Source organism: Ovis canadensis, chromosome 14, assembly GCF_042477335.2.
Source record: "Ovis canadensis isolate MfBH-ARS-UI-01 breed Bighorn chromosome 14, ARS-UI_OviCan_v2, whole genome shotgun sequence".
NCBI classification, from domain to species: Eukaryota; Metazoa; Chordata; class Mammalia; order Artiodactyla; family Bovidae; genus Ovis; species Ovis canadensis.
Window position 1 is genome coordinate 21,513,004 of NC_091258.1, and position 27,585 is coordinate 21,540,588.

The 27,585-nt window shown below is 51.5% G+C and overlaps 1 protein-coding gene across 1 annotated transcript in view; it reads left to right on the forward strand.

The window, feature by feature from the left end:
* The window catches only part of PLCG2 (phospholipase C gamma 2), a 160,189-nt gene that overhangs the window by 44,764 nt on the left and 87,840 nt on the right, over positions 1-27,585 (forward strand). Inside the window, exons 3-5 of the mRNA XM_069552534.1 lie at positions 22,973-23,116; positions 25,004-25,097; positions 25,835-25,882. Coding sequence (XP_069408635.1) covers positions 22,973-23,116; positions 25,004-25,097; positions 25,835-25,882 — 286 coding nt within the window. The remainder of the gene's footprint in view (positions 1-22,972; positions 23,117-25,003; positions 25,098-25,834; positions 25,883-27,585) is intronic.

Here is a 27,585-nt window from a genome sequence, read left to right on the forward strand (position 1 = left end):
TCTTCTCCAACACCACAGTTCAAAAGCATCAATTCTTTGGCACTCAGCTTTCTTTATAGTCCAACTCTCACATCCATACATGACTACTGGAAAAACCGTAGCTTTGGCTAGATGGACCTTTGTTGGCAAAATAACATCTCTGCTTTTTAATATGCTGTCTGGGTTGGTCATAGCTATTCTTCAAGGAGCTATGTCTTTTAATTTCATGACTGCGGTCACCATATGCAGTGATTTTGGAGCCTAAGAGCATAAAGGTTGTCACTTTCCATTGTTTCCCCATCTATTTGCTGCGAAGTGATGGGACTGGATGCCACGATCTTAGTTTTTTGAATGTTGAGCTTTAAGCCAGCTTTTTCGCAGTTTTTACTGTTCCACGGCAAGTGGTGCCTCCTCCTTTATTTCAGCCACAGTTTTGATCAGTGTGTTCTCTGGGAAGAGAAATCTGGGAAGACATGCTGGTGTGACCTGAAGCAAGTTACAGATCTCCGGGACTCAGCTGGCCTGTACAGCACCAGCCTTCCAAAGCTGCTGTGGCAGCTCAACTTGCCCGTTTTTTAGAGCGTGAAAGGTGTGTTACATAGAAGGTGTCAATAAAAGTGGGTTTCTTTCCCATCCATTTGCATTCCTTTTCTTTTCCAAGTTTTGGATTAAAAATTTTAAAACAAGGAGCCCACAACGGCCCAGAGCCCTTTTGGTTCATCACTAGAGACCTCTTTTCAGGGAGACATTGCAAATCACCTGAGATCCTCTCTGTGGGCTTCATGTTGTGTGTGTTGCTCTTGTTCAGACTTGGTTCCGGGTCTGGAGATGCACTTGGCAGTGTGGTCTAAAGGGAAGAGTGATCGCTGCAAGAGAATGGACTCTGAATCCTGGCAGGTGCCAAGGTCCCATGGCCAGGTTTTTTAATATGAATTGGATGTGTTTAAATAAAATAAAGGGCAAGAAGGGCAGGGTGTTGATGAGGATCAGGGTGGCTGGAAGTGGGGCCAGTGAGCTCTGGGCTTGTGGCCATTACAGAGACTCTTCTGCGTCGACTATGTGTTTTTAAGCTTAAAATGTTTTTTCTTTTTGGTTGCGCTGGATCTTTGTTGCTGAGAGTGGTCTTTCTCTGGTTGCAGTGAGTGGGGGCTACTCTTCATCGTGGAGCACAGACTTCTTGCAGTGGCATCCCTTTTTGAGGAGCACAGGCTCCGCAGCTGTGGCGAATGGGCTTAGTTGGAATGGGTGGCAAGTGGAATCTTCCCGGACCAGGGATCGAACCTGTATGCCTTGCATTGGCAGACAGATTCTTATCCACTATACTGCCAGGGAAGTCCTGTAAGCTTTTTTTATTTTTTATATTTGAAATTGTTGTTGTTGCTTAATTTCTCAGTCATGTCCGACTCTTTGCGGCCCCACAGACTGTAGCCCGCCAGGCTTCTCTGTCCATGGGATTTTCCAGGCAAGGATAGTAGAATGGGTTGCCATTTCCTTCTCCAATTTGAAATAACACAAATTAAATATTCAGTATAATGAATGATTACAAGACGAGCTACCGTGTCACCATCAAATTGAGACCAAGAACATTGTACTTCCCAGAAGTTTCCTGTGTACGGTCCCAGTCACCCCTCCTCCCTTGCCAACTAGCTCTTCACTTTTCTGTATAGTTGGACCATCTAGGGACACAGTGGGGTTTTAAATTTATTTACTTTTTTTGCTTTTGTCACTGAATAATAGCTCAGGAAATCTCCAATTCAGTTGACACAGGCAGTCTAATATGCTCTTTTTCTGGTTGCATAATAGCCCTCGGTGTGGCGGAACCACAGGTAAATCACCTATTCCTCCACCTTACTGTGTGGTCAGGTTTTTGTTTTTTCCGCTAGCCACTGTAAATGTTGAGATAAAGGGGCCGTATTAGTGCAAAAGCCTTACCTGCTTACATTGCCAAGCTCAAACAATGCAAGTGAGGAAAAAAGTGTGCTGTCCTTCTGCTGCATCTTGGAGATAACCAGTATTAACCGTTTAGTGTGATTTTTTATGTCTTTCCTATGTGTGTATGTGTCCATATTCACACTTATGTATGCGGGAATTTTACTTTATTTCTTTGGCTTTGTCAGGTCTTAGCTGTGGCATGCAGGATCTTCCACAGCGGGCACGGACTCTCTAGTTGTGGCGAGCGGCTCCGGAATGCATGGGCTCAGCGGTTGCAGCTCCATGCGATGTGAGATCTTAATTCCCCAGTCAGGGCTTGAACCCATGTCCCCTGCATTTCAAGGCGGGTTTTCAACCTCTGGGCCACCAGGGTGGTCCCTGTACATAGGTTTATGCACGGTTTTCTAAGCAGAAGTAGGACCACACGATGCCTGTTGCTCTGCGGCTTGCTGTTTCCCTTAACCGTGCTCTGCGCAGCTTTTGCGTCAGCACACGCGGTCTGTTCCATTCTTCCTTCACAGCTGCCTGGTATTCCAGACAGTGGCTGCGCTGTCGTTTCTTTAACTCACGTGCCTGACCGGTGGGCAGGAGGGCACCGTGCAGAGGAGAAACGCCCGGTACCAGCGTCCCTGTGCACCTGTGCTGCTCTTTCTGCAGGATGGGTTCTTGGAGGTGGAATTCCTGGGCGTGCACACTGAACATTTTCATAGATCCCGTCATATTTTCTCACCAGCTGTAGCCTGGTTTTAGAGGGAATCCTCTGCCATGAACATTGAATCTCTTAACGGAGTCTAGACTCAGAAATAGATCGTCACAGAATCTGGGTTTTAGTGATGCAGAGGCACGTGGCTTAGCTCTGCCCTTTTTCCTGCTTCTGTGCTTCTCATTCATTCATGAGCTTTGGTTTGATTATTTTAATAAATAACATGTTTGGGTTAAAAAATATATTTATTTATTCGACTGTCTTGGGTCTTAGCTGCGGCATGCAGCGTCTCTAGTTGCAGTATGTGGAATCTGGTTCCCTGACCAGGGATCGAGTCCTGGCCCCCCGCATTGGGAGCATGGAGATTCTTTTTTATTAAATGTTAAAGGGCTATAAATCCCTCTGTCAGTTCTCCCAGAAATAACCATTTTGTGTTGGTATGTACCCTTTTATGTCTTAAACTTTCTGTACCCTGGGGTAACTGGCATCACAGGCACCCGTGACAATTGACTTGTGTCTTTTAAATGGGTCATTACCATTTGTATAAAATTTCAAACTTTTGCAGCTTTTCCCTGCTCAGCATTTCTTGAAGCTAAGCTTTTGGAATGGCTGTTTTGAGGATGTGCTTTTGATTCCTTTATGGCAGTGTGGGTCTCCGTCGCTGCTTGCGGGCTCTCTGGAGCTGCGGCGAGCGGGGCCTGCTTTCTGGTGTAGCTCGGGCTTCTCACTGCCGTGGCTTCTTCTGTTGCAGAGCTCAGGCTCTGTAGCTGGGTGCACGGGCTCAGTTGCCCTGTGGAATGTTGGGTCTTCCAGGACCCCTAACCACTGGACCCCCAGGAAGTCGTGGAATATGTTTTGATTTACAGAGAAGTTGCAAAGATCCAGAGTTCCCATGTGCCTTTCTCCCAGACTCCCACCTTCTGTTGTGTGATGAATTTGCCCAAACCAGGAAATTAACATCAGTGAATGACTGTTAACTAAATTTCAGACTTTATTTGGATCTTACAAATGTTCCACAAATGTTTTTCCACAAATGTTCTTATTCTGTTCCAAAATCCATCCAGAGCAGCCCGTTGCATTGAGTTGTTTTGATTTATCCACGTTGCTATGTATAGGTCTGTTTTTTTTAATTGATGGAGAGGGATCCATTGATGATGAAAGCCCGTTTGCTCGTATTTCCAGTGTTGAACACGCACATTGATTCTCTTTCCCTTCTGCAGTTGTGAGTCACACTGCCCTCAGTACAGGTGGGGTTTCTTGCAGGTGGATGGACCCAGGGAGGTAGAATCGCCAGGTGAGCCTGTGTTTCTAGTGTGATCGCTGATTGCCAGGTCACTCTCCAGGGTCCTTGTTCTGCTTCTTGGTTGAGTTCCCTCTTTGGTGACAGGCACTGAACGCTGTGGACACAGAAATGAGGGAGACAGCTTTTTAGTCAGTTCAGTTCAGTCGCTCAGTTGTGTCCGACTCTTTGCGACTCCATGAATCGCAGCACGCCAGGCCTCCCTGTCCATCACCAGCTCCCGGAGTTCACTCAGACTCATGTCCATCAAGTCAGTGATGCCATCGAGCCATCTCATTCTCTGTCGTCACCTTTTCCTCCTGCCCCCAATCCCTCCCAGCATCAGAGTCTTTTCCACTGAGTCAACTCTTTGCATGAGGTGGCCAAAGTACTGGAGTTTCAGCTTTAGCATCATTCCCTCCAAAGAAATCCCAGGGCTGATCTCCTTCAGAATGGACTGGTTGGATCTCCTTGCAGTCCAAGGGACTCTCAAGAGTCTTCTCCAATGCCACAGTTCAAAAGCATCAATTCTTTGGTGCTCAGCTTTCTTCACAGTCCAACTCTCACATCCGTACATGACCACTGGAAAAACCATAGCCTTGACTAGATGGACCTTTGTTGGCAAAGTAATGTCTCTGCTTTTCAATATGCTGTTCAGTATGCTATCTAGGTAGCTTTTTTAGTAGATGTCCATAAATCATGGCAAGACCACCATTGTGGGTCGCAGCTGACCCCAGAGGACCCTAGAAGAGCTGGATGTACAGTGGAGAGGGCTGAGAAAGCTGTTGGGATGGGGCTCCAGGCAGGTGCGAAGACCATGCAGGTGTGTGCTCCAGGCAGGTGGGCTGACCGACTGTACCGAGGCAGGGCTGGTGTGATTGGACTGCCCAGGCGGGGGAGGTGAGGTGGGCAGGTGCTGGGGGCCACGGGGCTCTGGGGGCACAGGCCGTGCGTCCACAGCGCCCTCCTGCTCCTCACGCCTAGAGCTTGGCAGCGTGCCGGACAGAACGCACCCAGCTCCCTCTTGGCTCCTTAGTGCTTGCTGTTTGCTCTTTTTTTTTAATTTAAACTTTTATTTTATATTGGGGTATAGCCAATTAACAATGTTGTGGTAGTTTCAGGTGGACAGCAAAGGGAACTCAGCCATACGTATACGTGTATCCCTTCTCCCCCAAACTCCCCTCCCAGCTGGGCTGCCACACAGCGTTGAGCAGAGTCCCCTGTGCTCTATAGTGGGACCTTGTTGGCTTCCCATTTAAAATATAGCAGTGTGTATATGTCCATCCCCCCAACTCCCTAACGATCCCATCCCTCAACTCCCTAACAGTCCCATCCCCCAACTCCCTAACGATCCCATCCCCCCCACTCCCTAACGATCCCATCCCCCCAACTCCCTAACGATCCCATCCCCCCATGCTTCCCCCTGCTGTTTTAATCTAGACGTCTGCATGGATCTGCCCTCGCTGCCTTCGGGCCACAGCTTAGAGGGCATCTCTTTCAAGCTTCATGCTGCCCATCACCCACCAGGCCTCACTCTGAGCCTGTGTGCTCAGTCGTGTCCGACTCTTTGCGACCCCTTGGACTGTAGCCCACTCCTCTGTCCATGGGATTCTCCAGGCAAGAATACTGGGTGGAGCCGGTTGCCGTGCCCTCCGCCAGGGGATCTTCCCGACCCAGGGATCAAACCCGTGTCCCCTGCGTCTTCTGCATTGGCAGGAGGGTTCTTTACCACCGCGCCATCTGAGAAGCCCTGGGCCTCACTCTGCCTTGGTTTGCTTCTTGCAGCCCTTCTCGCTAGCAGGCATCATGTTGTCGTTCAGTCGTTCCGCCGTGTCTGACTCTTCGAAACCCTGTAGCACTGCAGGCTTCCCTGTCCTCCGTTATCTCCTGGAGTTTCTCAGACTCATGTGCATTGATCTGTTGATGCCATCCTGGATGGTAGATGTGTGTGGATTTATCTGTCAGCCTCCTTAGAATGTCCTTCCTTGAGGGCGGGGATTTGGTCTGTTTGGATCTCCAGCCCCCACCCCGTGCCAGGCCCGGGAGCCTTGGCGCCTCTGCCGACGGGATGAGTGGCTGGGTGTTCCCCTTGCTGGGTGACCTGAGACGACAGCAGCAGGCATTTAGCACTGGGCCAGATGCAGCTCTGCATCATGAGCTGTCTTCTTCAATCCTCGCATCCCCTCCATGAGCCCGACCCAACTTAATGGTGTCTCTTTTCTGCAGGGGGGTTGGGAGCTGGTAGGGGTGTGGGTGGCATGACTGTGGGGCAGGGACTCGGCCATCCGCTGACCCAAGCTCCAGCTGGGAGCCCAGGCTGACTCCCTGGCAGATGCTACGAAGAGGAGGCAGGCTGTGGGTTTCCGCTCTGGGCTGTGAAGTCAGACAAGTGCTTATAGCCCCGGGCTGGACACGGGATCCTTGTGCCAGGAGGACGCGGGTGAACCTGCCTGGCCTGGAGTGCTGGGGGGACCCTCTTGCCCCCATCCTGCCCTCTCTGAAGGGGAAGGAAGACTCTCACCTTCTAGCTCATTGTAACAGGAACTGCCACCTCCCCTCCAGCCTTGGTTTGCAAAACTCTGAGCCTAGTGGGGAAATGAAGGGCTGGCTTGCTAACCACAGTGAAAACTCATTTGCAAAGGCAAAGCAGGGGCCGCAGGCCCCTTCTCTGCCCCTGCAGAAGGGACCCACATCTGTAGGCAGCTGTCTTGCTGGGGCGGGTCATGTCCCACCGTGGGGCCTGGGAGCCTTGAGATAGTTAACAGACTGTGGGCTTTCTCGTCTTTCAGCCTCAGTCTTCCCCTCTGTTAAATGGGAGTAATCATGATAATGTGGTGGTGGTCCGATGGCTGCCCAGAGGAGGAGATGCGTGCGGGGCCTGACACCCTGTTCCCCCTGGGGGGCTGTTAGCATCATTCCTGGGGCACCCCTCTTCTGGCCTGCGCTCCACTCGGTAGCTGCTTTTTAGGAATAATCCTCAGGTGGAGCAAGCAGGGGATAAAGGAATATTTCCTGACGCATGATTTCCTTTTCCTGTTTGAGCAGACCTGGCCAGATTAGTCAAACTTCACGGGGCAGTCTGACATCGATTCAATGGAGGGCGTTGTGAGGGTCAGACCTCATGCCTGCAAAGCTGAACAAGGAGGCAGAACTGAGCCTCCCGCCTTGGGACCAGCAGGGGAGCCCACGGGTGCCTAGTGAGCACCCCCACACCCCTGCGCCGGGATGTCCGGCGTCCCTGCCGGTAACTCCCTGGAGGCTCCCAGGGGGCCCAGCTTTCCCAGGGCCAGGGCCTGGGTCAAGGCCGTAGCAGTAAAGCAGAGCAGCGAGTCATTACTGAAAGTGTAGTGAGAACCAGGAAAGGGGAAGTTAAGAAGAGGAAGGGAAGGCCTCCTGGAGGAGGGGGGCATCTACTCGGGGCCCAGCCAGATGAATGCCGTTTCCTGCTCCCCAGCTGCGTTCACCCCCCGGGGCCCTGGGTCGGCTCCGGGAAGAGCTGGGCCTTCCCTTGCAGGCTGCCCATGTCCCTCGGGGCCCTTCCCCTTGAGTGGCTCCATCAGTCGGGTCCCTAAGCACCTGAACCCTTTTTCTTGCCAACATGGCCCAGGTCCTGCTGGAGACTGGGAGAGTGTTCCGCTGGCAACTCCTGGCTTGTCCTGGTCAACAGCAGGGTGAAAAGGGGTCTCTGCCTTCTCCTCCGGGAGCTGAACTTGGCATCGGGAGCCCTGAGTGCTTCTGGCCTCTCTCTCCAAAGCCTGCCAAGACTTGCCTTCAAAGAGCCCCCTTGAGTCCGTATCTGTCCTGTTCACCCCGAAGGTTTTCCTAGAGACCATCATGGCAGCAGCCTGTCCCCCGAAACAGAAGTGGGGAGAGGAGAGAGGCAGGCTCCCCTGCGCGGCGGGCTCTCTCTGTGCGACACCCCCATGTCACACGTGGGGGCTCATGCCCTCTCATGCCCTGCTGCCTTTGGCGTCACAGTCTGGCCGGCCAGGTGGCCTTGAGGGGATATCCTCACCTTCCCGAGTTGAGTCTGGAAGATGGGAGTTTGTTCCTGGGGTTGAGAGGAGTAAGGAGCCGGTGAGCTCAGCTCTGGCACCTAATAACAAGGGTCCTGTCTGTTAACTGTCCAGCTCAGGTGTTTTGACTTTGGGTCTTGACCTTGGCAGGGCTCCCCCTTTCTGCTGGTGGAATTGGGGAGCCTGCCTGGGTGGTGCTTGGGCTGGACTGGCAGGGCTTGGACCTGGGTCACCCAACCTGCCAGAGTCTGCTTCCTCCTCTGCAAAATGGGGGTGCTGATAACAGTGGCCACTCACCCCTTAGGGCTGCAGGAGGCACCTCTGAAGTGACGGATACCAAGTGTTATCCTTGGCTGGTGGCTGGTGGATGGTGGCCTGTCAGAGTTGCTGCTGTCTGTGTGTAGGGGTTTCGGAGCCGGGATCTGAGCAAGGATGTTCCTGAGACAAAGGACCCCGAGGGACACAGCTGGGCTGGGGGAGATCTGAGCAGGCAGGGGCTCTTCCCAGGAGAGGAGCTGGCCCTCCCTGAGGAGGGGTTAAGAGTGCCTGCTGGGAGGTGGACTGCCAGGGTTCAAGTCCTGGCTGCACCATGGTGGTGGTGACCTTGTTTGCTGCCGTTTGGTTGCTAAGCCGTGTCTGACTCTTTGTGACCCCATGGACTGTAGCCCACCAGGCTCCTCTGTCCATGGGATTCTCCAGGCAAGAATACTGGAGTGGGTTGCCATGCCCTCCTCCGGGGGATCTTCCCGACCCGGGGAGTGAACCTGCGTCTCCTGCTTGGCAAGTGGGTTCTTTACCATTGGGCCACTTGGGAAGCCTGGCGGTGGCCTTAGAAAGTCATGAATCTCTGTCTTAGTTTCCCCATCTTTGGAACACAGATGACGATCTCTGCTCACATGTGCGTGTCAGAATCTCTGGTGTGGTGCCTGGCTGGCCGTACTTGGTGTTTCTGTGAATGTGGCTTTCCTGTCCTTTGTGCCTGTTGGATTTCCACTGAAGCCAAGAGATCCCTGGTAGAAAGATGAGGGCCAGCATTTTCCATCGGAGGATTTAACATCAGTTGACCTCGAGCATTTTCTCTACACAAAGTGGTCAAAGTTGAGATAGTTGTGTATTCTCAGAACCTTTCTTTTCCTGTTTAAAAAAAATGATAAGAAAAGAACCGTCGGACACAAAGGGTGAGCATGTGTTTGTGTGCAGTGCTGCCTGCCGGAGCCCATGGACAGAGGAGCCTGAAGGGCCACCGCCCGTGGGGTCGCGAAGGGTCGGACGTGATGGAGCAGCCGAGCGTGCACGCACACTGGTTGGACTGAGGTCAGGGAGGGGTGATGGGATGAGAGGCTGCTGTCACGGGGGAGTTCACGCTGTCCTTCCGCAGGTGCTGAGTGCTCGGGCTCCTCCCGGACGTTCACTGAAATTGTGTTCTTGGCAGCCGTCCTCGGCCTTTGCAGAATGAGCGGGCCCCCAGGCTGGGCCCCATCATGGGCCCCCTGCAGGCCACTTCCTCTGGGTTTGTGACTGGTTATCAGGCAGCCCCATATGCATCTATTTGTGGTCCAGCTAGAAATAGTATGGATCCTGGTGGAGAGAGGAGCAGTCCACAGGGAGGGCTGAGGGGTGCTGTCCCCAGTGCCTCCTGGGAGACTGACTCAGGCCCCGGGGACGGGAGCCGGTGCTGGAAACACCGTTCCCTCCAAAGTTCTTTTCTGGTCTTTCTGAGCACGTCAAGGAGAACATCTGTGTGGCACTAGCACGGTTGGTTTGTTTCTTTCTTAATACTCTGTATTTTTAACTGAAACTTTTATTGAGGTCTTCCGAGGATCATCTGTGTGTGGACTGTATTCAGTTTCCCCCAGTACTAATAACATCCTGCCAAGTTGTAATGTGACGTCACAGCCAGGACGCTGGCCCTGATCAGTTCTTGGCCCGTCTCACTCAGATGTCCCCAGTTTCCCTTTTATTTTTAACATTTATTTATTTGGCTGCGCTGGGTCTTGGTTGCGGCACGTGGGATCTAGTTCTCGGAGCAGGGATCAAACCTGGGCTCCCTGGATTGGGAGCACTGAGTCTCAGCCGCGGGACCACCAGCGAAGTCCCCTGGTTTCCCTTACACTCTGTATGCATGTATGTGTTAATTCTGTACAGTTTTATCCCATGGATAGATTTCTGCGTCCCCCACCTCAGACAAGATATCGAAGTTCATTGCCATCAGCATGCCTCTTAATAACCACACCCACCTCCATTTCTAAAATTTTGGCACATCTCATTTTGAAAGGTGTACGTTTTCTTCAATAAGATATAACTTAGCTATGGGAAAAAATGCAAGTGAGGTGGGCAAGAGCTCAAATTACACGTGTCCAGCTCTGTGCCCACTGTCCCCACGAGGAAACCACTGCTCTGCTTCTGTGTCCTTCTGTGACTGACTATGGTGAACTTGGCCTCACGCCGTCTGAAAACTTCTCTGTCCTCTTGTAACTCAGAAGCACCCAAGGGTTTGCTTTGGCATCAACTGTAGGCAGAATTTTAATAACATTGTCCCATTTCTACTGACTGCATTATTTTGCAGTTCCTATGATATCCAGGCTTCGCAGGTGGCTCAGTGGTAAAGAATCCGCCTACCCATACAGGAGGCTTGGATTTAATCCCTGGGTTGGGAAGATCCCGTGGAGGAGGAATTGGCAGCCCACTCCAGTATTCTTGATTGGGAAATCCCATGGACAGAGGAGCCTGGAGGCCCATGGGGTCGAAAAAGAGTCGGACACGACTTAGTGACTGAGCACCACCAGCGTGATATACAACGGATGGGACTGGTTTTCTTTTTACCTAAGACATAAACTCAGAATACTCAGATGAAAAGGCAAGTTGATTTAAAAGTAAATATTAGACAAATAGTACCAGCACCATGCCATACGGCAGACTTTACTGAGCTGATAATCAGAGGGCGTTTGAGAAATAGTGTCAGAAACACATACGGTTCCAAGAAAACTCTAGACCCCAAGATGGTCTGTCCGACGGGAGGAAAGATCAGTAGATAGGCTTGGTACAATCAAGGCCTTCTATGCCATTCTGATTCACAGTACTGGGTTTATTTAAGATTCTTTTTGTCGTGGGCCACTTTTAAAGTCCTCGTTGAGTTTGTTGCAATATTGCTTCTGTTGTTGGATGTGGCTTTTTTGGCCATGGGGGATCCTAGCTTCCTGGCCAGGGATCGAATCCCCACTCCCTGCATTGGAAGGCAAAATTTAACCACTGGACCACTAGGGAAACCCCAGTAGTGGGTTTAAAGCAAAGAAAATTAAAATTTGGTTAGGCCACGCCCACGTAAAGGAGTGAGTCCTTCCTTTTAATTCCTTAGTGATTTTTGTTGTATCTGCGTACCACCTGTTTTCTAGACCTAATACATATTTTAAAATCAACTTTTTAAAACTTAAATTTGTATAGAAGGAACTTGGAGCTCACAGTTTAGAGGCTGCTAGATGGGTTTCAGTATGAATTGGAAAAATACACATCACAATTAAGAGATAAAAAGAATGTAGATACTGTTAAAGTCATCTCCCACATCAGACACGTGGGATCATTCTTGTTTCGCTTTCTGCAGGAGAGAGGAAACGTCGAATTAAAGAGACACTGAGACAATGAGGGCTTTAAGAGCTGTATTTGACGCTTGGTGTTTGATGTTTTGGCTGGCCAGTTCATGAGGCTTCTCTTTCTGTCATCTTCTCCTGAGCTTGAGCACAATTAAGAACTGACTCCCAGGTCACTCATAACGGGCTGTGAGAAGATTTGCTCTGTGTTTGAGCTGCCCCGAGAATCTGGTTTAGCACTGCTCTCTGACCCCTGACACGCTCACCCTGGGCACTGTTGGATGCCCACTCCAAGCCACAGGGAGTGGGGCTGGGCGCGTGGTTCCTAGGGGGTAGGTTGGACCAGAGCTGGATAAGCAGCCTGAGTTGAGCAAGCTGGCTTCCTTCTCCCAGATTCTCCTGCCGGAGAGCGTTCCCTCGTCTCTGGGGGAGAGGGAGTCCCCGAGGGTAAGAGAAGGCCGGTCAGTTTCTCCAGGATCACTTCAAACTCTTAAACACCCGTAAAACAGCCCTTCAAACATTCCTGCGTGGATGCAGAGCCTTCCATGAACAGCTTAATGTTGAGCGTTCTTTCTCTGGAAAAGTCTCCGTGTAGAAGCAGGAGGCGGATGTCCTCAGCTGGGTGTCAGCACCGTCTCACCCACTGCGTGTTGCTTTCTTCAACAAGGAAGATGAGAGCAGCCCCCCTCACTCCCCATCTCTAACCTTTAAAATAATTTTTTGAATATTTATTTGTTTGGCTGCGCTAGGTCTTAGTTGTGGCACGCAGACCCTAGTTCCCCGACCAGGGATTGAACCTGGGCCCCCTGATGTTGGGAGCGCAGAGTCTTAGCCGTTGCACCATACCAGGGAAGATCCCAAAATAATTTTTAATATAAAAAACTCATCTTTTTGACATTCTACCAAGTTCTTTGAGGTATATCTACCTATGGGATGGATGTTATTTCCCCATTGCACCTGTGAGAAGGTAGAGGCCAAGTCGGAATAAAGGAACTCCTCCCCAGGTGCATAGCTGGGGGTGACAGCGTGGAAGTTGAAGCCGTGTCTCCTCGATTTTTGTGGAGTTGGACTCTTCCTGCGCCCCACGTGCACCTCCTGTAACTGCGTGTTCCGTGGTGCATCTCAGTTATTTATCAAAGTAACCCCATGCCCTTTGGCTTTTTAAAGCAGGGTCCTTCACTGAGACAGCAATTCTGAGACAAAGCGAAACCAGCAGTGGTGGTGAAGGTGTTGAGAGATGCCGTGAAAGAGTGTTCATCCCAACAGCTCAGCTCACCCCGACTCTGAGACCTCTCGGGGGCCACCGCAGTGACTGCCATTTCATCTCGTTTGCAGAGCAGCTCAGGGAAGGCGCTGCTGTTAGCACTGTGCAGGCAGCTGAAGGGAGAAGGGAGGTGACTCGCCCAGGCTCCCAGGTGTCGCTGGGGAGCAGAGCTGGGCTTGGAACTGGGGTCTCTGCAGTCCAGACTCCTCCCAGTGCTTCCCCCCAACCCCCTCACAGGATAACTCCAGGCTTCAGAACTCAGCCGGGATGCTCACAGCCTCGAGTAGCCTTTCTTCCCCTTGCTGGGCCGAAGCCCCCGTGTAGACTTGATCTTGCTCCTTTGCGGTGTTTAGCTCAGAGGGAGGTTTATGCACTCGTGTGCCAATCTGCTCAGGGTCTGTCCCTCCTTCCAGCCTCAGAGCTTCTGAGGATGGGGACTGTGCCTGTCGGCTTCTTCCCTGGCACTCAGCGGGCTGCTCTCTCCCCACCCGGTTGGTTGAATGACTGAAAGATGGAAAGGGGGACGGTGGGCATGTGCAGGGAGGTGCCTGAGCCTGGTCTGTCTCTTTTCCCGTCGGTTACACCTGGAGCTTCCTTGAAGGTGTTCTGTTAAGGTCGTTGGCTGGTGGTGCCACCTGAGGTCGGGTGAGGAGATGGGGAGAAGGCCAGGCGAGGGCAGGAGGAGGTTCCAGGTGTCGGGGGCAGCCTGAGAGCGGCCCAGAGTCAAGAGTGAGAGGAGGAAGGAAACAGGAGTCTCAAAGCAGGGTCATGGGGACAACTGACACGGGGCACAAAAACCCCAGGCGCGCCTGCAGGTGATGTGTGGGTAGTGGTGGCCGGACCTGGGGAAGACCCAGGGTGATGCTGGGAAGGGGGCTGTGCCGAGACCTCGCCTCTGTGGCTGTGTCATCTCGCTTCTTCAAGCAGGAAGCGCGGCTGCAGAGCTGACCACACAAGCACCCCCGGAGCCCACTCGGTAATCGAGTCTGTGCTCTGCCTGAGCCCTTGGCCAAAACTCCCGCCCACGCAGGTCAAGGTCCCCCGGCCACCGTTTGCCCATCACCCTTCCCGTGAGTCACCCCTACTGTCAGCAAATTGGTGGGAACCTCTCTCTCTCTCTTTTTTAAAACCTCTTCTCACACTTTTACACACACATGCGCACACGTACAAATAAAAGTACCTCTCCTTAGCCGAGCCTAGTGCATCCCTGAAGATGCAATGGAGAGCATCTTTCTTGGGATAATGTGTTATGTCCTATTACGTGAATACAAGTGGCGGCCCATCACCAACAGCCTGAAAAAAACCCAGCCCATTTCCGCAGTATTGCTTAACACCCTTAAGCACCTAAAAACCAGCCCATCAGATGTTTCTGCAAGAATATAGAGCATATTGACAGCAACAAACACCTAATGATTTGATGCTTTGATGACCTTATTACTCGTGTATATGAAGCTGGACAGTACTGGTTCTGAATTTTGATTTTTTTGTTCCTGTCGTGTAACTACTTTATAGCTTAATAGAAACAACCTGAAATCGCCTGTTAAAAATACTAAAGAGAGTATCTAAATTGGACTCTGGTTGGTAGTTGGCTTGCCGGAAGTAAGCCCTGAGATGGACTGGGGTGGCAGGACACCGGTTTGCTGCATGACGATTCTCGCCATCAGTAGCGCTGGCTGCGCTCCTCTCCAGGGCAGACTGGAGCGCAGTGCCATTTTCACAGGTGTCTGCTCGCGAAGCCCCTCTCACAGGTGTGTGCGGTCCAGGTGGTGCATTTCAGGTGAAAAATCGTTGCTGTTGCTGTTGTTCAGTCTCTAAGTCGTTGTCGACTCTTTGCGACCCCATGGACTGCAGCACGCCAGGCTTTCCTGTCCTCCACCAGCTCCTGGAGTTTGCTCCAAGTCACGTCCATTGAGTCGGCGCTGCCATCCACCCATCTCATTGTCTGTCGCCCCCTTCTCTCACCCTCAGTCTTTCCCAGCATCAGGGTCGTAGAGCAGACACTCATGTGTGAGCATTTGAATAGCAATAGGCACCTGTATACAGTATGTGTGTGCGCAAGTGTGTACGTACGTGTGGATCCACACACAGGTCTCCCACACCTGGGAGACCCTCGGGAACGTGTGGATTTGCATCCCTAGCACTGGGGTTTTATTCCCAGTGGCAGGTCAGAAAGGCACTTTGGGGTTAACCTGGTTGAGTGCAGCCAGCATAACCCACCTTGCTGTCTCACACCCCTGGGTCAGTGGGCCCACCCTTCAATAAGGAAGGTGCCCCACTGCCCCACCTGATGTAAGATCAAGTGCTGGGCGTGCCAACAAAAATGCTCAAAGGGCTCCTGCAGCCTCTTCAGTTCAGTTCAGTCTCTCAGTCGTGTCTGACTCTGCGACCCCGTGGACTTCAGCGCGCCAGGCCTCCCTGTCCATCACCAGCTCACGGAGTTTACTCAAACTCATGTCCGTTGAGTCGGTGATGCCATCCAACCATTTCATCCTATGTCATCCCCTTCTCCTTCCACCTTCAATCTTTCCCAGCATCAGGGTCTTTTCCAGTGAGTCAGTTCTTCGCATCAGGCTGCCAAAGCATTGGAGTTTCAGCTTCAACATCAGTCCTTCCAATGAATATTCAGGACTGATTTCCTTTAGGATGGAATGGTTGGATCTCCTCGCAGTCCAAAGGACTCTCAAGAGTCTTCTCCAACACCACAGTTCAAAAGCGTCAGTTCTCTGGCACTCAGCTTTCTTTATAGTCCAACTCTCACATCCACACATGACTACTGGAAAAACCATAGCCTTGACTAGATGGACCTTTGTTGGCAAAGTATTGTCTTTGCTTTTTAATATGCTGTCTAGGTTGGTCATAACTTTTCATCTTTTGATTTCATGGCTGCAGTCACCATCTGCAGTGATTTTGGAGCCCCCAAAATAGTCAGCCACTGTTTCCACTGTTTCCTCATCTATTTGCGATGAAGTGATGGGACCGGATGCCATGATCTTCATTTTCTGAATATTGAGCTTTAAGCCAACTTTTTCACTCTCTTCTTTCACTTTCATCAAGAGGCTCTTTAGTTCCTCTTCACTTTCTGCCATAAGGATGGTGTCCTCTGCATATCTGAGGTTACTGACATTTCTCCCGGCAATCTTGATTTCCAGCTTGTGCTTCTTCCAGCCCAGCGTTTCTCATGATGTACTCTGCGTATAAGTTAAATAAGCAGGGTGACAATATACAGCCTTGACGTACTCCTTTCCCTATTTGGAACCAGTCTGTTGTTCCATGTCTGGTACTAACTTTTGCTTCCTGACCTGCATACAGGTTTCTCAGGAGGCAGGTCAGGTGGTCTGATATTTCTGTCTCTTTAAGAATCAGCCTCTGTAGATCACCAATAGAAAGCCGCTCCCACTGGTCAGGGATTTCCTTCCTGGGGCTCCTGGTATTCAAGGGATGGCCAGACAGTGGGTACCCCTGTGTCTCTGGAGGTGGCCTCTGCTTGTCCAGAATGCCTGGAAGGTGGTGGTACCTGTTTTGAAGGACTTGGTGGTGGTTCACGGAGGCCCAGCCACAGGCCCACACAGACAGGTGACTGTCCACCTATGTATGAGCCACTTCTGCCCCGGGTTGGCGGCCTGTCAGCCTCGTGGTGTGAGGGGGGCACTTCACCATTACACTTGCGGCCCTGAGGGTGTAAACGATAGGGGACCAGTTTCCGCTGCTACCAGACACCCAAGATCACTGAAAACAGGTGTTCAAGCAACAGCCTGCATGCGGATGTTCAGAACTGTGGTATTTACAACAACCCAAACGCGGAAGCAACTCAAATGTCCAGCAGTGGATAAATGGTTAGAAAAGATTCATGTGATGGAATGTTACTCATTCATGAGAATGACGCGTGCTGCAGCACGGAGGGACCCCGGAGATGTCCTGCCGAGTGAATGGAAAGGCCAGGCCCAGAAAGGAGATCGCGTATCCTATGATTCTGCTTCTATGGGACGTCCAGAATGGGCAGCTGTATGTAGGCTGAAAGTGGACGAGTAGTGTCCAGGGGCTGGCGGGGATGAGCGGGAATGTGGAGCCTGAGGGTAGGGGCTTTTCGTGGAGATGGAAACATTCTAACATTGACTCTGGTGGCTGCCCGAGCCTGCAAATCTACTAGAAGCCATTGAATTGTTTGCTCTAAGTGGATGGCATGTGAACTACAGCCTTTTAAAACACCCGATTGTTTTTGTTTGTGCTGGGTCTTCCTTGCCGCGTGCGGGCTTCCTCTAGTTGTGCCTCTTCTGTGGTGCGTGGGCTCCTCACTGTGCTGGCGTCTCTGGTTGCGCACAGGCCCTAGGGGTGCTGTCTTCAGTGGCTGCAGCACATGGGCCCAGTAGTTGTGCCGCGCGGTCCTAGTTGCCCTGCGGCATGGCGGTTCTTCCCAGACCAGGGATCGAACTCCTGTGTCCTGCGTTGGCAAGATTCTTATTCGCTCTACCACCAGGGAGGTCCTGAACTGTATCTTAAAAAAGCTGTTATTTTAAAAGAGATTGAGTGAGAGGTTGAGAGAGTACACTGATTTGTGTAGTTCCGGGATACCTTCAGGGCTGCAAAATGTATGGAAGTGGTAACATCTCATTCTGTCTCCACGCAGCAGCTCCACTCAGGGAGCCCAGAGACGCTGTTCTTGGCAATAACTGGGGCCTGTCCACATCCCCCACTGTTCTGCCTGAACCGGAGACCCTGCAACTTTGATGCCTCTGATCCCCGAGTTCCGCGAGGGTAGCACAGAAACTACGGGCTTGCCAGGTGACTCAGTGGTCAAGAATCTGCTTGCCACCGCAGGGGACTTAGAAGAGTCAGGGTCAGTCCCTGGGTCGGGAAGATCCCCTGGAGAAGGAAATGGCAACTCGCTCCAGTATTCTTGCCTGGAGCATTCCATGGACAGAGGAGCCTGGCGGGCTACAGTCCACAGGGTTGCGAGGAATCGGACACGATTTAGCGGCTGGGCACACACAGTGCAGAAGCTACCAGACTGACAAGCTGACACAGCAGAGGATGCTGTGGGCTGACCGTTATGCTAGAGTGGTCGCTGATGCACACTGAAGGCACTTTGCTCTGAACACTAAGGCCCTCTGCTCAGGGCCTGGGGAGGTTAAGGCCTCCAGAAGCAGTCATCAACCAATAGCAGGTGGAAGTCGGGGGATAAATACCCCAGCTCCCTCCCTCCTCCATGGGGCGGCCTCTAAGGGGGCTCCTAATGCCCGTGGGGTCAGCTCCCAGTGCCCCTGGGGTGCCAGCTTGATAACAGAGCTCCTGTCTTGCGTCCCCGTGCCTCTGCTGGTGTTTCCTGGCAGCCGCTCCCGGGGCAACTGCATGTGCTCAAATCACGGTCTCAGAATCTGCTTCTGGGGGAAGCCAAGCCAAGCCACCTGGGAGACCTTCTCATTTATTGTGCGGCAGTCTGAGTGTCTGCTCCGAGCCAGGCTCTGACGCAGGCGGCTGTGCACAGGGTGGACACGACCCTTGTCCTGCTGGGGCTTGGAGGGGAGAGCGGATGGGCAGTAAACAGATGACCCTGTGATTGCGGATGGTGCTGGTGAGGAGCTTTCCAGGGAGCCAACTGATGACTCGTGCAAAGCACTGGCAGCGTGCCTGGAGTTACAGTGTGTGCTCTGTGAGAGCTGCACATGGTTATCATTGCTTGGATTTGTATTCTCACGGTTGAGCTCAGTGTGTCTGTAAGACCGTTGGGGGCCAGGACTGTGTACATTCAGAGGATTGTCTGGCTGACAAAGCGTGATGAATCAATACTCCACCTTCATGGATAGAAAGACTTGATATGTCAGTTCTCTGCAACCGAGTGTAGTCAACACAGTCTCCATCAGTAAGCTAGCAGGTTCTTCTGTAGATATGGACAATCTGATCCTAAAGTTCACGTAGAGAGGCAAGACACCTGGGACAGTCAATGCAGTGTTGAAGGACAAAGTCAGAGGGGGTTGTAGCCTCACTCTGAGACTTACAGTAAAGTCATAGTTATCAGGACAATCAGGGAAATAATAGATCCATGGAATGGAAGAGAGAGACCAGAAATAGATCCACACAAATAGTCAGCTGACCTTTGATAATGGAAGGGAGGCTCCAGTGGAGAAAGCTTGGTCTTACCAGAAGTATGATGAATAGGCCAGTACTTATCTGGGCAAAGAGGGGAGTGATCAGGATGACCTCATGGAGGTGTCCAGGCCTGCCGATGAGGGTGGACACCTGCAGCCCTCTCCTGGGACAGGGCTGGCCTCCAAAGGGTGCTCGCTTGCAGTGAAGTGCGGGGCGGTGGTGTAGGGGTCATTGGGGCTGTTTATGTCATCAGAGTAGCTGTTGTATTTCATTCTCTCCCCATTTCCTATTTTCTCTATCTTTTAAAAAAATATTTATTTGTCTGGGTCTTCGTTGCGGCACGTGTGCTGTGTTGCAGCCCCGTGAACTCAGTAATTTTGGTGCATGAACCCCGGAGGGCATGGGCTTAGTTGCTGCGTGATATGTGGGATCTTCGTTCCTGGACCAAGGATCGAACCAGTGCCCGCTGCGCTGGAAGGCGGATTCTTAACCGCCGGCCACCAGGGAAGCCCCTCTTTCTCTCTTTGTATGTTGCACGGTCGTCCTTCTCCCTCCTCGTCTGGGTAGCTTGTCTCCTCTCTGTGTCTGGTTGTCCCTGACCCTGGTTGACCCTGTTTGTGTGTATTCATATCTGTGTGTGTCTGTCTCCCTCAGTCTCCCACTCTGTCCCATCTTGAGGTCTGTCCCATAGTCCCCATCACTCTCCTCTTCCTCTTTTTTAAAAAAATATTTATTCAGCCACAGCACGTGGCATGTGGTATCTTAGTTCCCTGACCGGGGATTGAACCAGTGCCCTCTGCATTGGAAGGCCAATTCTTAACCACTAGACCGCCAGGGAAGTTCTTGTCCCCTTCCCCTTTTAACAGTCATATGTTTATTATAATTTTGCTGTAAGGAAAAAAGCTCACAGTAGGCCAGTTCAGAAATTCCCTCTTAGCAATATTTTATGGGGAAAGAGAATGGTTAGATAATCATTGCTAGACTAACTAGGGGGGAAAAAAAAGAGTATTTACTTAAAGTCGCTAGACTCTTGACTGGCTGTGTGGGTGAGTAACTGATTTCTGAGAGCAGACCTTGATACCTTAGATGTTCCCAGATAACTGCTAAAGCACTGCCGACCTGACCTCTCAGAAGGTGGTGGGTCTGAGCGCATACAAAGTCTCTTTGTGTTTTGTTGTTGGCGTTTGAGGAATGAGGAAGAGAAGATAAGATTCCCTGGTTTCAGGGCTGGATGAAGGGTGGGATTATACCTCCCGCCTCTCTACCCGCCAAGGTTTAGAGACCCCGCCCAATAATAGGGCCATAATTGCTAAGTGTCTCAAAAACTTTTTTTGGCTTGAAAAAATTGTAGATTCAAATAATTCGAAGTTTCTGGGTACCATTCATCTAATTTCCCCCCATGATAACATTTTTCATAACCATAGTTATCAACCCAGGAAATTGAGCTGGTAAAATGTTCTTAAACTGTAATTAGTTATTTTTTAAATTAATTTTTTATTGAAGTATAATTGAGTTACACTGTTATGTCAGTTACTGCTGTACAGCAGAGTGACTCATTTATACATGTATATACATTCTTTTTCATTCTGACTTATCACAGCATACTGAATATAGTTCCCTGCGCTCCACAGTAGGACCTTGGAGTTTATCCATTCTGTGTATGCCAGTTCGCATCTGCTAATCCCGAGCTCCCAATGCAGCTCTCTCTCACACCCCGCTCCTTTGGCAACCCAGTCTGTTCTCTCACGTCCCTGACCCTGTTTCTGTTTCATAGAGAGGTTCGTTTGTTTCATATTTTAGATTTCACATATACGTGATGTGTGCATGCTCCGACGCCCAGCCGTGTCTGACTCTCTGCAGCCCTCCTGGACTGTAGTCCACCAGGCTCCTCTGTCCATGGGATTTCCCAGGCAAGAATCCTGGAGTGGGTTGCCATTTCCTCCTCCAGGGGATCTTCCCAGCCCGGGGATCAAACTAGGCAGTGTCTCGTGCATAGTTGGTGGACTCTTTACCACCGAGGCACCGAGAAAGCCCGTGTCAGTGATGCCGTGTAGTATTTCTCTCTCGCTCTGATTTACTCCACTTTCTGTGGTAACCTCCAGTTGCATCCAAGTTGCTGCAAATGGTACAATTTTGTTCTATTTTATGGCTGAGTGGTCGGGCCGTAATGGGTTTTCATCATTTTTTTATGTGGACTCAGTTTTGGTTTGTTTTTGTTTAGGTGAAGAGTTTTAAGGAATTTTCTCACATGTGTAGACCTGTGTAACCACCACCACCACCACGCACAGAATGCAGAATAAATGCTGTTTATTTCAAGTTTTTCACTTTACTTCATGACTCTTGTCCCCCAAACTGTTTTCAGTCTGGCTAGACCCATGGTAAGACAGTGGAAAGCCTTTAGTTCATTCCACCCCCTTCCTCCCCAATGTAAGTATCTCCCCTCTTCTGCACCCTGTGTGCGGTGGTAGCTTCATGAGTCTATACATGTGACCAAATTCCTCAAAACTGTATACCGAAACAAAAAAACCAAAATTGAGGCCATATTAAAAAAATGGTGAAAATTGATGGCCGGACAACTCAGCTGTAAAAAGAGAACGAAATTATACCATTTCAGGTCATGCTAGTGGTAGACAGTCCGCCTACCAGTGCAGGAGATGCAAGAGATTCAGGTTCGATCCCTGGGTCGGGATGACCCCCTGGAGGAGGGAATGGCAACCCACTTTAGTATTCTTGCGCGGAGAATCCCATGGACAGAGGAGCCTGGTGGGCTACAGTCCATGGGGCCGCAAAGAGTCGGACACGACTCAGCACACACGTATCTCATTCTGCTGTCATGTGTGAACAGCTGTGAACCTTTACTCCTACTTCAACTCTGACTCTGAAACGCCCTGGTTCACTTGGGTCTCTTGGCTTCCTGGACTCCAGGTCAAAGCTGGGGTCTCCTTCCTACCCTCTCACTTCCAGGAATACCTCTCTTTGCTGTTTCTCTGTTCAGTGCAGTAATGGAAGTGTATGTCCCAGGATTCTTACGGTTGCATGTGACAGAAATTTCCCACTGACCAAAGCAAAAAAGAATGGATTAGGTCGCATGGCGTGTTCCAATGCAGAAGAGGCTTCAAGCCCAAACAGACCCAGGAGGTGGACAGTGCGTCAGAACTGAGTCATTTTGCTTTCCGCGTGCCCAACAGCATGGACCCTGCTACCCTCGACTCACGTTTCCTCAGCCTGCAGCAGCAGCAGGGGAAATGTGATGAATGGCTTTGGCCAGGTCAGTCCTGGGAGGATGCTGACGGGCCCAGCTTGGGCCATGTGCTCCTCCCTGAATCCTGGCCATGAGGTGGGATGCCTTGGTCATTTCTGGGACCCTGGGTCCCTCCTTTGGCCTGTTGTGGTGGGAGGGGGGTGGACCATCTTCATCTCAGGCATGTGGAGTGGGGTCCATCCCAGGAAAAGGTGCTTTTCTGACAGAAGAAAAGGAGGAAGGGATCGATGGACTTGTCTCTTTGTGACACTCCTTAGTTCACTGGACCTCCTGAGATAGGAGCAGGGTCCCTCATGCAACAAATGGCCACCCTGTGAGGGGAGGGGCTCACCTTTGAGTCAGGGGCCGTCCTGACCTTTGCCCAGGAGAAAGTCGGAGTCCCGTGGCTGGGGTTCTAGGGAGGATGAATTTCCTCTTTTTCTGTCATCTAGGGCTTCTCCAGTGACTCAGACGGTAAAGAATCTGCCTGCAGTGTGGGAGACCGGGGTTCAATCCCTGGGTCAGGGAGATCCCCTGGAGAAGGGAATGGCAACCCATTCCAGTATTCTTGCATGGAGAATCCCATGGACAGAGGAGCCTGGCGGGCTATGCTACAGTCCACAGGGTCACGAAGAGTCAGACGCGACTGAGTGACGGCTCTCAGCATTGCTGCACAACAGCTCTCCCGGCGCTGAGTGCCTGAGAACCACACGCATTGCATTATTTGCACATAAAGCTGTGAACGGGCAGGGCCTCAGGGCTGGTCGAGCTTGTCTTTACCCTGGGCAGTGAAGCGCTGGGCGGGGTGTCTCTGGGGTGCAGGCACGTGGCGGCCGCCTCAGGTGGGGTGACGTCCAGCTTCTGACCGGCTGCTGTTACTTTTCCTTCAGTGGACATCATGGAGATAAAGGAGATCCGGCCAGGGAAGAACTCCAAGGATTTCGAGCGCGCGAAAGCGGTCCGCCAGAAGGAAGAGTGCTGCTTCACCATCCTGTACGGCACCCAGTTTATCCTCAGCACGCTCAGCCTGGCAGGTGGGTGCCCGCCGTGCGCGCTTCCCCTCCCTGCGCCGGGGTTTCCTTCCAGGAGAGTGCTCCAGCGGGATGCTCACCCCTGCCCCCCTGCTAATGTGTGTTTGGGGCATCCCGGTTTCGAATCCTGACCCTGCCTCTTTCTAGCTGTGTGGCTTTGAGTAAGCGACTCTGCCTCTCTGAGCTATAGTTTGCCCAGTTGTAAAACAGGACCCAGTTCATCCTCATGCTGACCTCGTGGGGATGTTGAAAGGATTATGTTAAGGGCCCGTTTGGCTCATGCTGTGCTGAGAACTGAAGGCAGGTTACATTTTGTTGTCCAGCTGAGTGTGGCCTGCACCATTTATTCAGCTTAACTGATCTGAAGGAACGATCCTGAAATCTCCTCTCTCATACATGGATATGTGCACACACACAGTACCTGCACATAGACACAGTCTGGGGGTGTGATGTCTGGTCCTCCTTGTGAATCCTCCAGAAAGTCAAAGAGGCCTTCAGCCGGGAGAAGAACTGAGAAAGCTCAGGTGCTTGGCTCAGGGGCAGAAGCTTATAGCTACCTTCAGGTCTAACCCCAGAATTTCTTGACTTAGAACTTGACATAAAATCATGGTGGACAAGAGAGAAAATAAGTAGCATTAAAAGTAAGCCAAAGTGGGTGGAAACTGTGGAAGCTGAGTAGCATTAGGGACTTTTAATTTCAGGCCCGATGACTCTCATTGGTTTAATTTCTCATTCACGCTTTCCTCAGGCATCTTTTGAGCTTATGCTCTGTTCTGGGTTGTGCTAGATGTCCGTGGGGCTGTAGTGAGACCTAAGACCCAGTTACCACCTCTAAGGAGCTCACGGTCTACTTGGGGAGAAGATGTGTGGACAGGGACTTAGAGTACTCTCTGATAGGAGCCGTAGTCCAAACGTAATACAGTGTGCTGGAGGAATACACGGAGCCTAATTCCCTGGAAGGCTTTGCCGGGGAGGTGGCTTTTCTTAAACTGGGTTTTGAGGCATCAGTAGGAGTTGTGAGGAAAGAGAGAGGATGGTCCAGGTAGAGACCCTTGCATGTGCCAGGCTTGGAGGAGGGAAATAGTAAGCCGGATGTGGGAAGTCATGGGTGCATGTCTGATGGAGGGGCTGTGGCAGGAGGCAGAGACAGGACAGGAGAGAGGGGCCCATGAGCCTGAACCTTCAGAGCTTTGTCCACTTAGCCCAGCTGCAGGCTGAGGCCTGGTTGCTCTTCTTGGTAGGGCGGCCGTGAAAGCCCAAGCAAGATGTGGAGCCCAGGATGCCAGCTTGATGGCTGGATCCAGGCTTCTTCCCTTTGCCCTTCCTAGCCATGCCTTTCTCTTCATCCGCCTGGGGAGAATGAGAGCAGAGGCCTCGGCAGGCTCTGGCCAGGCTAACGAGGCCCCTGGCGGTGTGAAAAGATGCTTAATAGTGGGACCAGGTGTTTGCACTGCCAGCTGCATTTCATGATGAGGAAATGAGGCACAGGGAGGTTAAGTAACATCGCACAGCCCTGAAGCGCTACCGTGGGCTTTGGGGTTGATGCTAAGCTCTTACCCACCGCACGTTGCTGCTTCCCTTACAGGCAGCAGCCTCGGCTGCTCGGCGGCCCTCTCTCTGGCCTTGATGGGAAACAAGGGAGGTGCCGAGGGCTCTCAGGATTGTGGTCCAAGTTGTCCTGAGCTCTGCCTCTTGTTTGTTACTATAGGACTAAAGCTAAAGCTCTACCAGCTTGTCACTCCTGCTGTAGGAGGCTCACCCTGGGCAAAAAGCAGGTCCCAGGAACCAGCACAGGTTCCTCCCATCGCCGTGGTCTGTGTGGGGAGGGAGTCTCCAAGCAGAGATCTTCCCAGGGAGTAACACAGCATTTCTGGCCCCTCCTCTCTCCAGCCGACTCGAAGGAAGATGCAGCTAAGTGGCTGTCTGGCTTGAAGATCTTACACCAGGAAGTGATGAGCGCGTCCACCCCCACCATCATTGAGAGGTAATGGCTTTGCCTGTTTCTCTCCGTAGTTGCTCACTCGGGCGTCTGTTCGGCTCCCTCTAGCCAGTATGACGAAAGAAGGGAAAAGGAGATGCTTCGTCCTGGGGGCTCCTGGAGTGCCCTGTATGCAGTAGGTGTCCAGTAGTGACGGTGGACACTCCAGCATCTCCCAGAAGAGCCGCCCGTCTCCCTGGGCCTTGTTCTGCCGGGGTGAGGAGTGCACTGGGATTGAGACAGAAACTCGTCCTGGAGTTGTGTCTGAGGGGAGGGCCCGAGGCTTCTTTCTCAGAGGATTTAAGAAGAGATTAAGCTGACTGACGGGAGGACCTCGGGCTCGAGGTCTGGGATTTTCCTCCTGGCTTGACGAGGGCCTTTTCAGGACTGTCCATCAGCGTCATGGGTGTCGGGTGGGGCTCGTGTATGAATTGCTGCCCATCCAGCGAACCAGAGCCCTCTGATCTCGACCAGCTTTTTGGGAGATTAACAGAGAGCACTAGAGGGAACTGTCAGTTTAAAGAATCCAGCCTCTGTGAGGCCACGGGGCTGCTTGGCTCGGCTGGGCGGCATTTCACCCACACGGAGAAGCTGCTTCTTCCCAGGTTGCTGGTGTTAGAAAGTGGGAAGGGCCTTCCTTTTCATTTCCAGGCTCTGTGTCCCATCCTACAGAAATTCCCTGGACTTGTGAGTCTAGCTTTCTTATTTTCTAACTCTCTGTCTCTTGTCTCATCTCTTCCCAGCTGGCTGAGAAAGCAGATTTATTCTGTGGATCAAACCAGGAGAAACAGGTGAGATTCGCTCACATTTTTGTGGTTTCCTCCCGATCATTTTGAATCATCTCATCGTTTCTTGAAATATCCCAAGGGGGTCGGAGTGAGTTCTGTGCTGTGGAAAGGTCCTCGTGAAATCAGATTTGACTTAACAAGGCGGCAGACGCAGTGCTCAGTGGTGTGGATCGTGGTGATAAAAGTCTCCACCCACGTGGGGTCTCATTGCAGTGGACAGTGCCACTCCATCCGTGGGGAGGACTTCTCTGCTATGTGAAGCACTCGGACCTCGTCACTTAGGCCTGTGCGTTTGAGCATCTTCTGTGTCCCGGGGAGAAACAGGATCCCCTTGGTGACCGCCCGTCCTTTGTGGTGGAGATTGACCATCAGGAAGTAAACCCAGTTCGGGGGCGATGCTTCTAAGAGCTGGGTGAACACCGGGCAGGCGATGTGACAGCCTGTAATCAGTGTCCCTGACTGGTTCACTTAATAGCACGTCTTGGAGCGGTTCCCTCTTGGCACATACAAGGCTCTATGCCACACATTTTTGGAACAGATGTGATTGGTTCTTGGATAGATGTGGTGTGATTGCCATATTGATGGGAAACCAGTTCCTTCTCGATGAACATCAGGTTGTTTCTTTATTATAAAGCTATGAAAACCTTCAGGTCTCCTTTTTAAAAACTGTTATTGTTAATTGTTATTATTTGTTTATCTGGCGGGGCCGGGTCTCAGTTGAGGTCTGCAAGATTGTCCATCTTCATTGCGCAGGCGGGATCGTTAGTTGTGGCATGCAAGCTCTTAGTTGCAGCATGTGGGATCTAGTTCCCTGACCAGGAATCGAACCTGCACCCCCTTCATTGGGACCGTGGGGTCTTAGCCACTGGACCACCAGAGAAGTCCCTGGGTCTCCTTTTTTGTAAATGTGCGGGACACAGATATGAACAGGATAAATTCCTACCAGAGGCATTCCAGAGGCCAGGCGTCCCTGGGTCTGCAGTCTGAGAGGGGTGATGGCAGTTTGCGTTTCTGCTAGCGGCTCAGAGGGCTCTTCTCTACCGTGTGTCGCCAGACTTCGACCTTCACTGACCTGATGGGTGAAAAGCAGCAGTGGAGTTTTGGCTTAAATTTGCATTTCTTTATTTAAGGGAGAGGTTGAACAGCCTCTCATCACTTTTTTTTTAGGTTATGATCCAGTTCCTGTTAATAGTGTAGTGATAAAACCCACCATTTATGGAGCACCTGGCATGGCAGGCGCCGTCCTCAGCACTTGACAGTCACTGTATCATTTTAGCCTCACATCAGACCTCTTTCAGCATTTTTAAATGTCCTTCCTTCCTTCCATTCTCCATTAAGAGACGTCAGCTTCATACAAGAGGCAACAAGTAACCTCTGCAACGCTCCCCTCGTGTATTGCACAGCGCGTGGGAGCTAATTCCCCACCAGTGATTGAACCCATGCCCCCAACATTGAAAGTGCAGTTTTAACCCCTGGACCACCAGGGAAGTCCCTACCCAGCTTGTTCCTGAACGTCTTTCCATCTTTAGGGCATTTTGGTGCGATGCCAGCGTCACCCATCACTTGTCAATTTCAAGTGGTCTGTTGTATGCATGCCCCGAGGGGTGATTTGCAAACGTATAACCAGGAAGCCAGGAAGCGTGGAGAGTTAACTGATGCTGTTAGGTCAGCCGGCATCTCCCTGCGTCTTTCCATCTGCCTTTCCC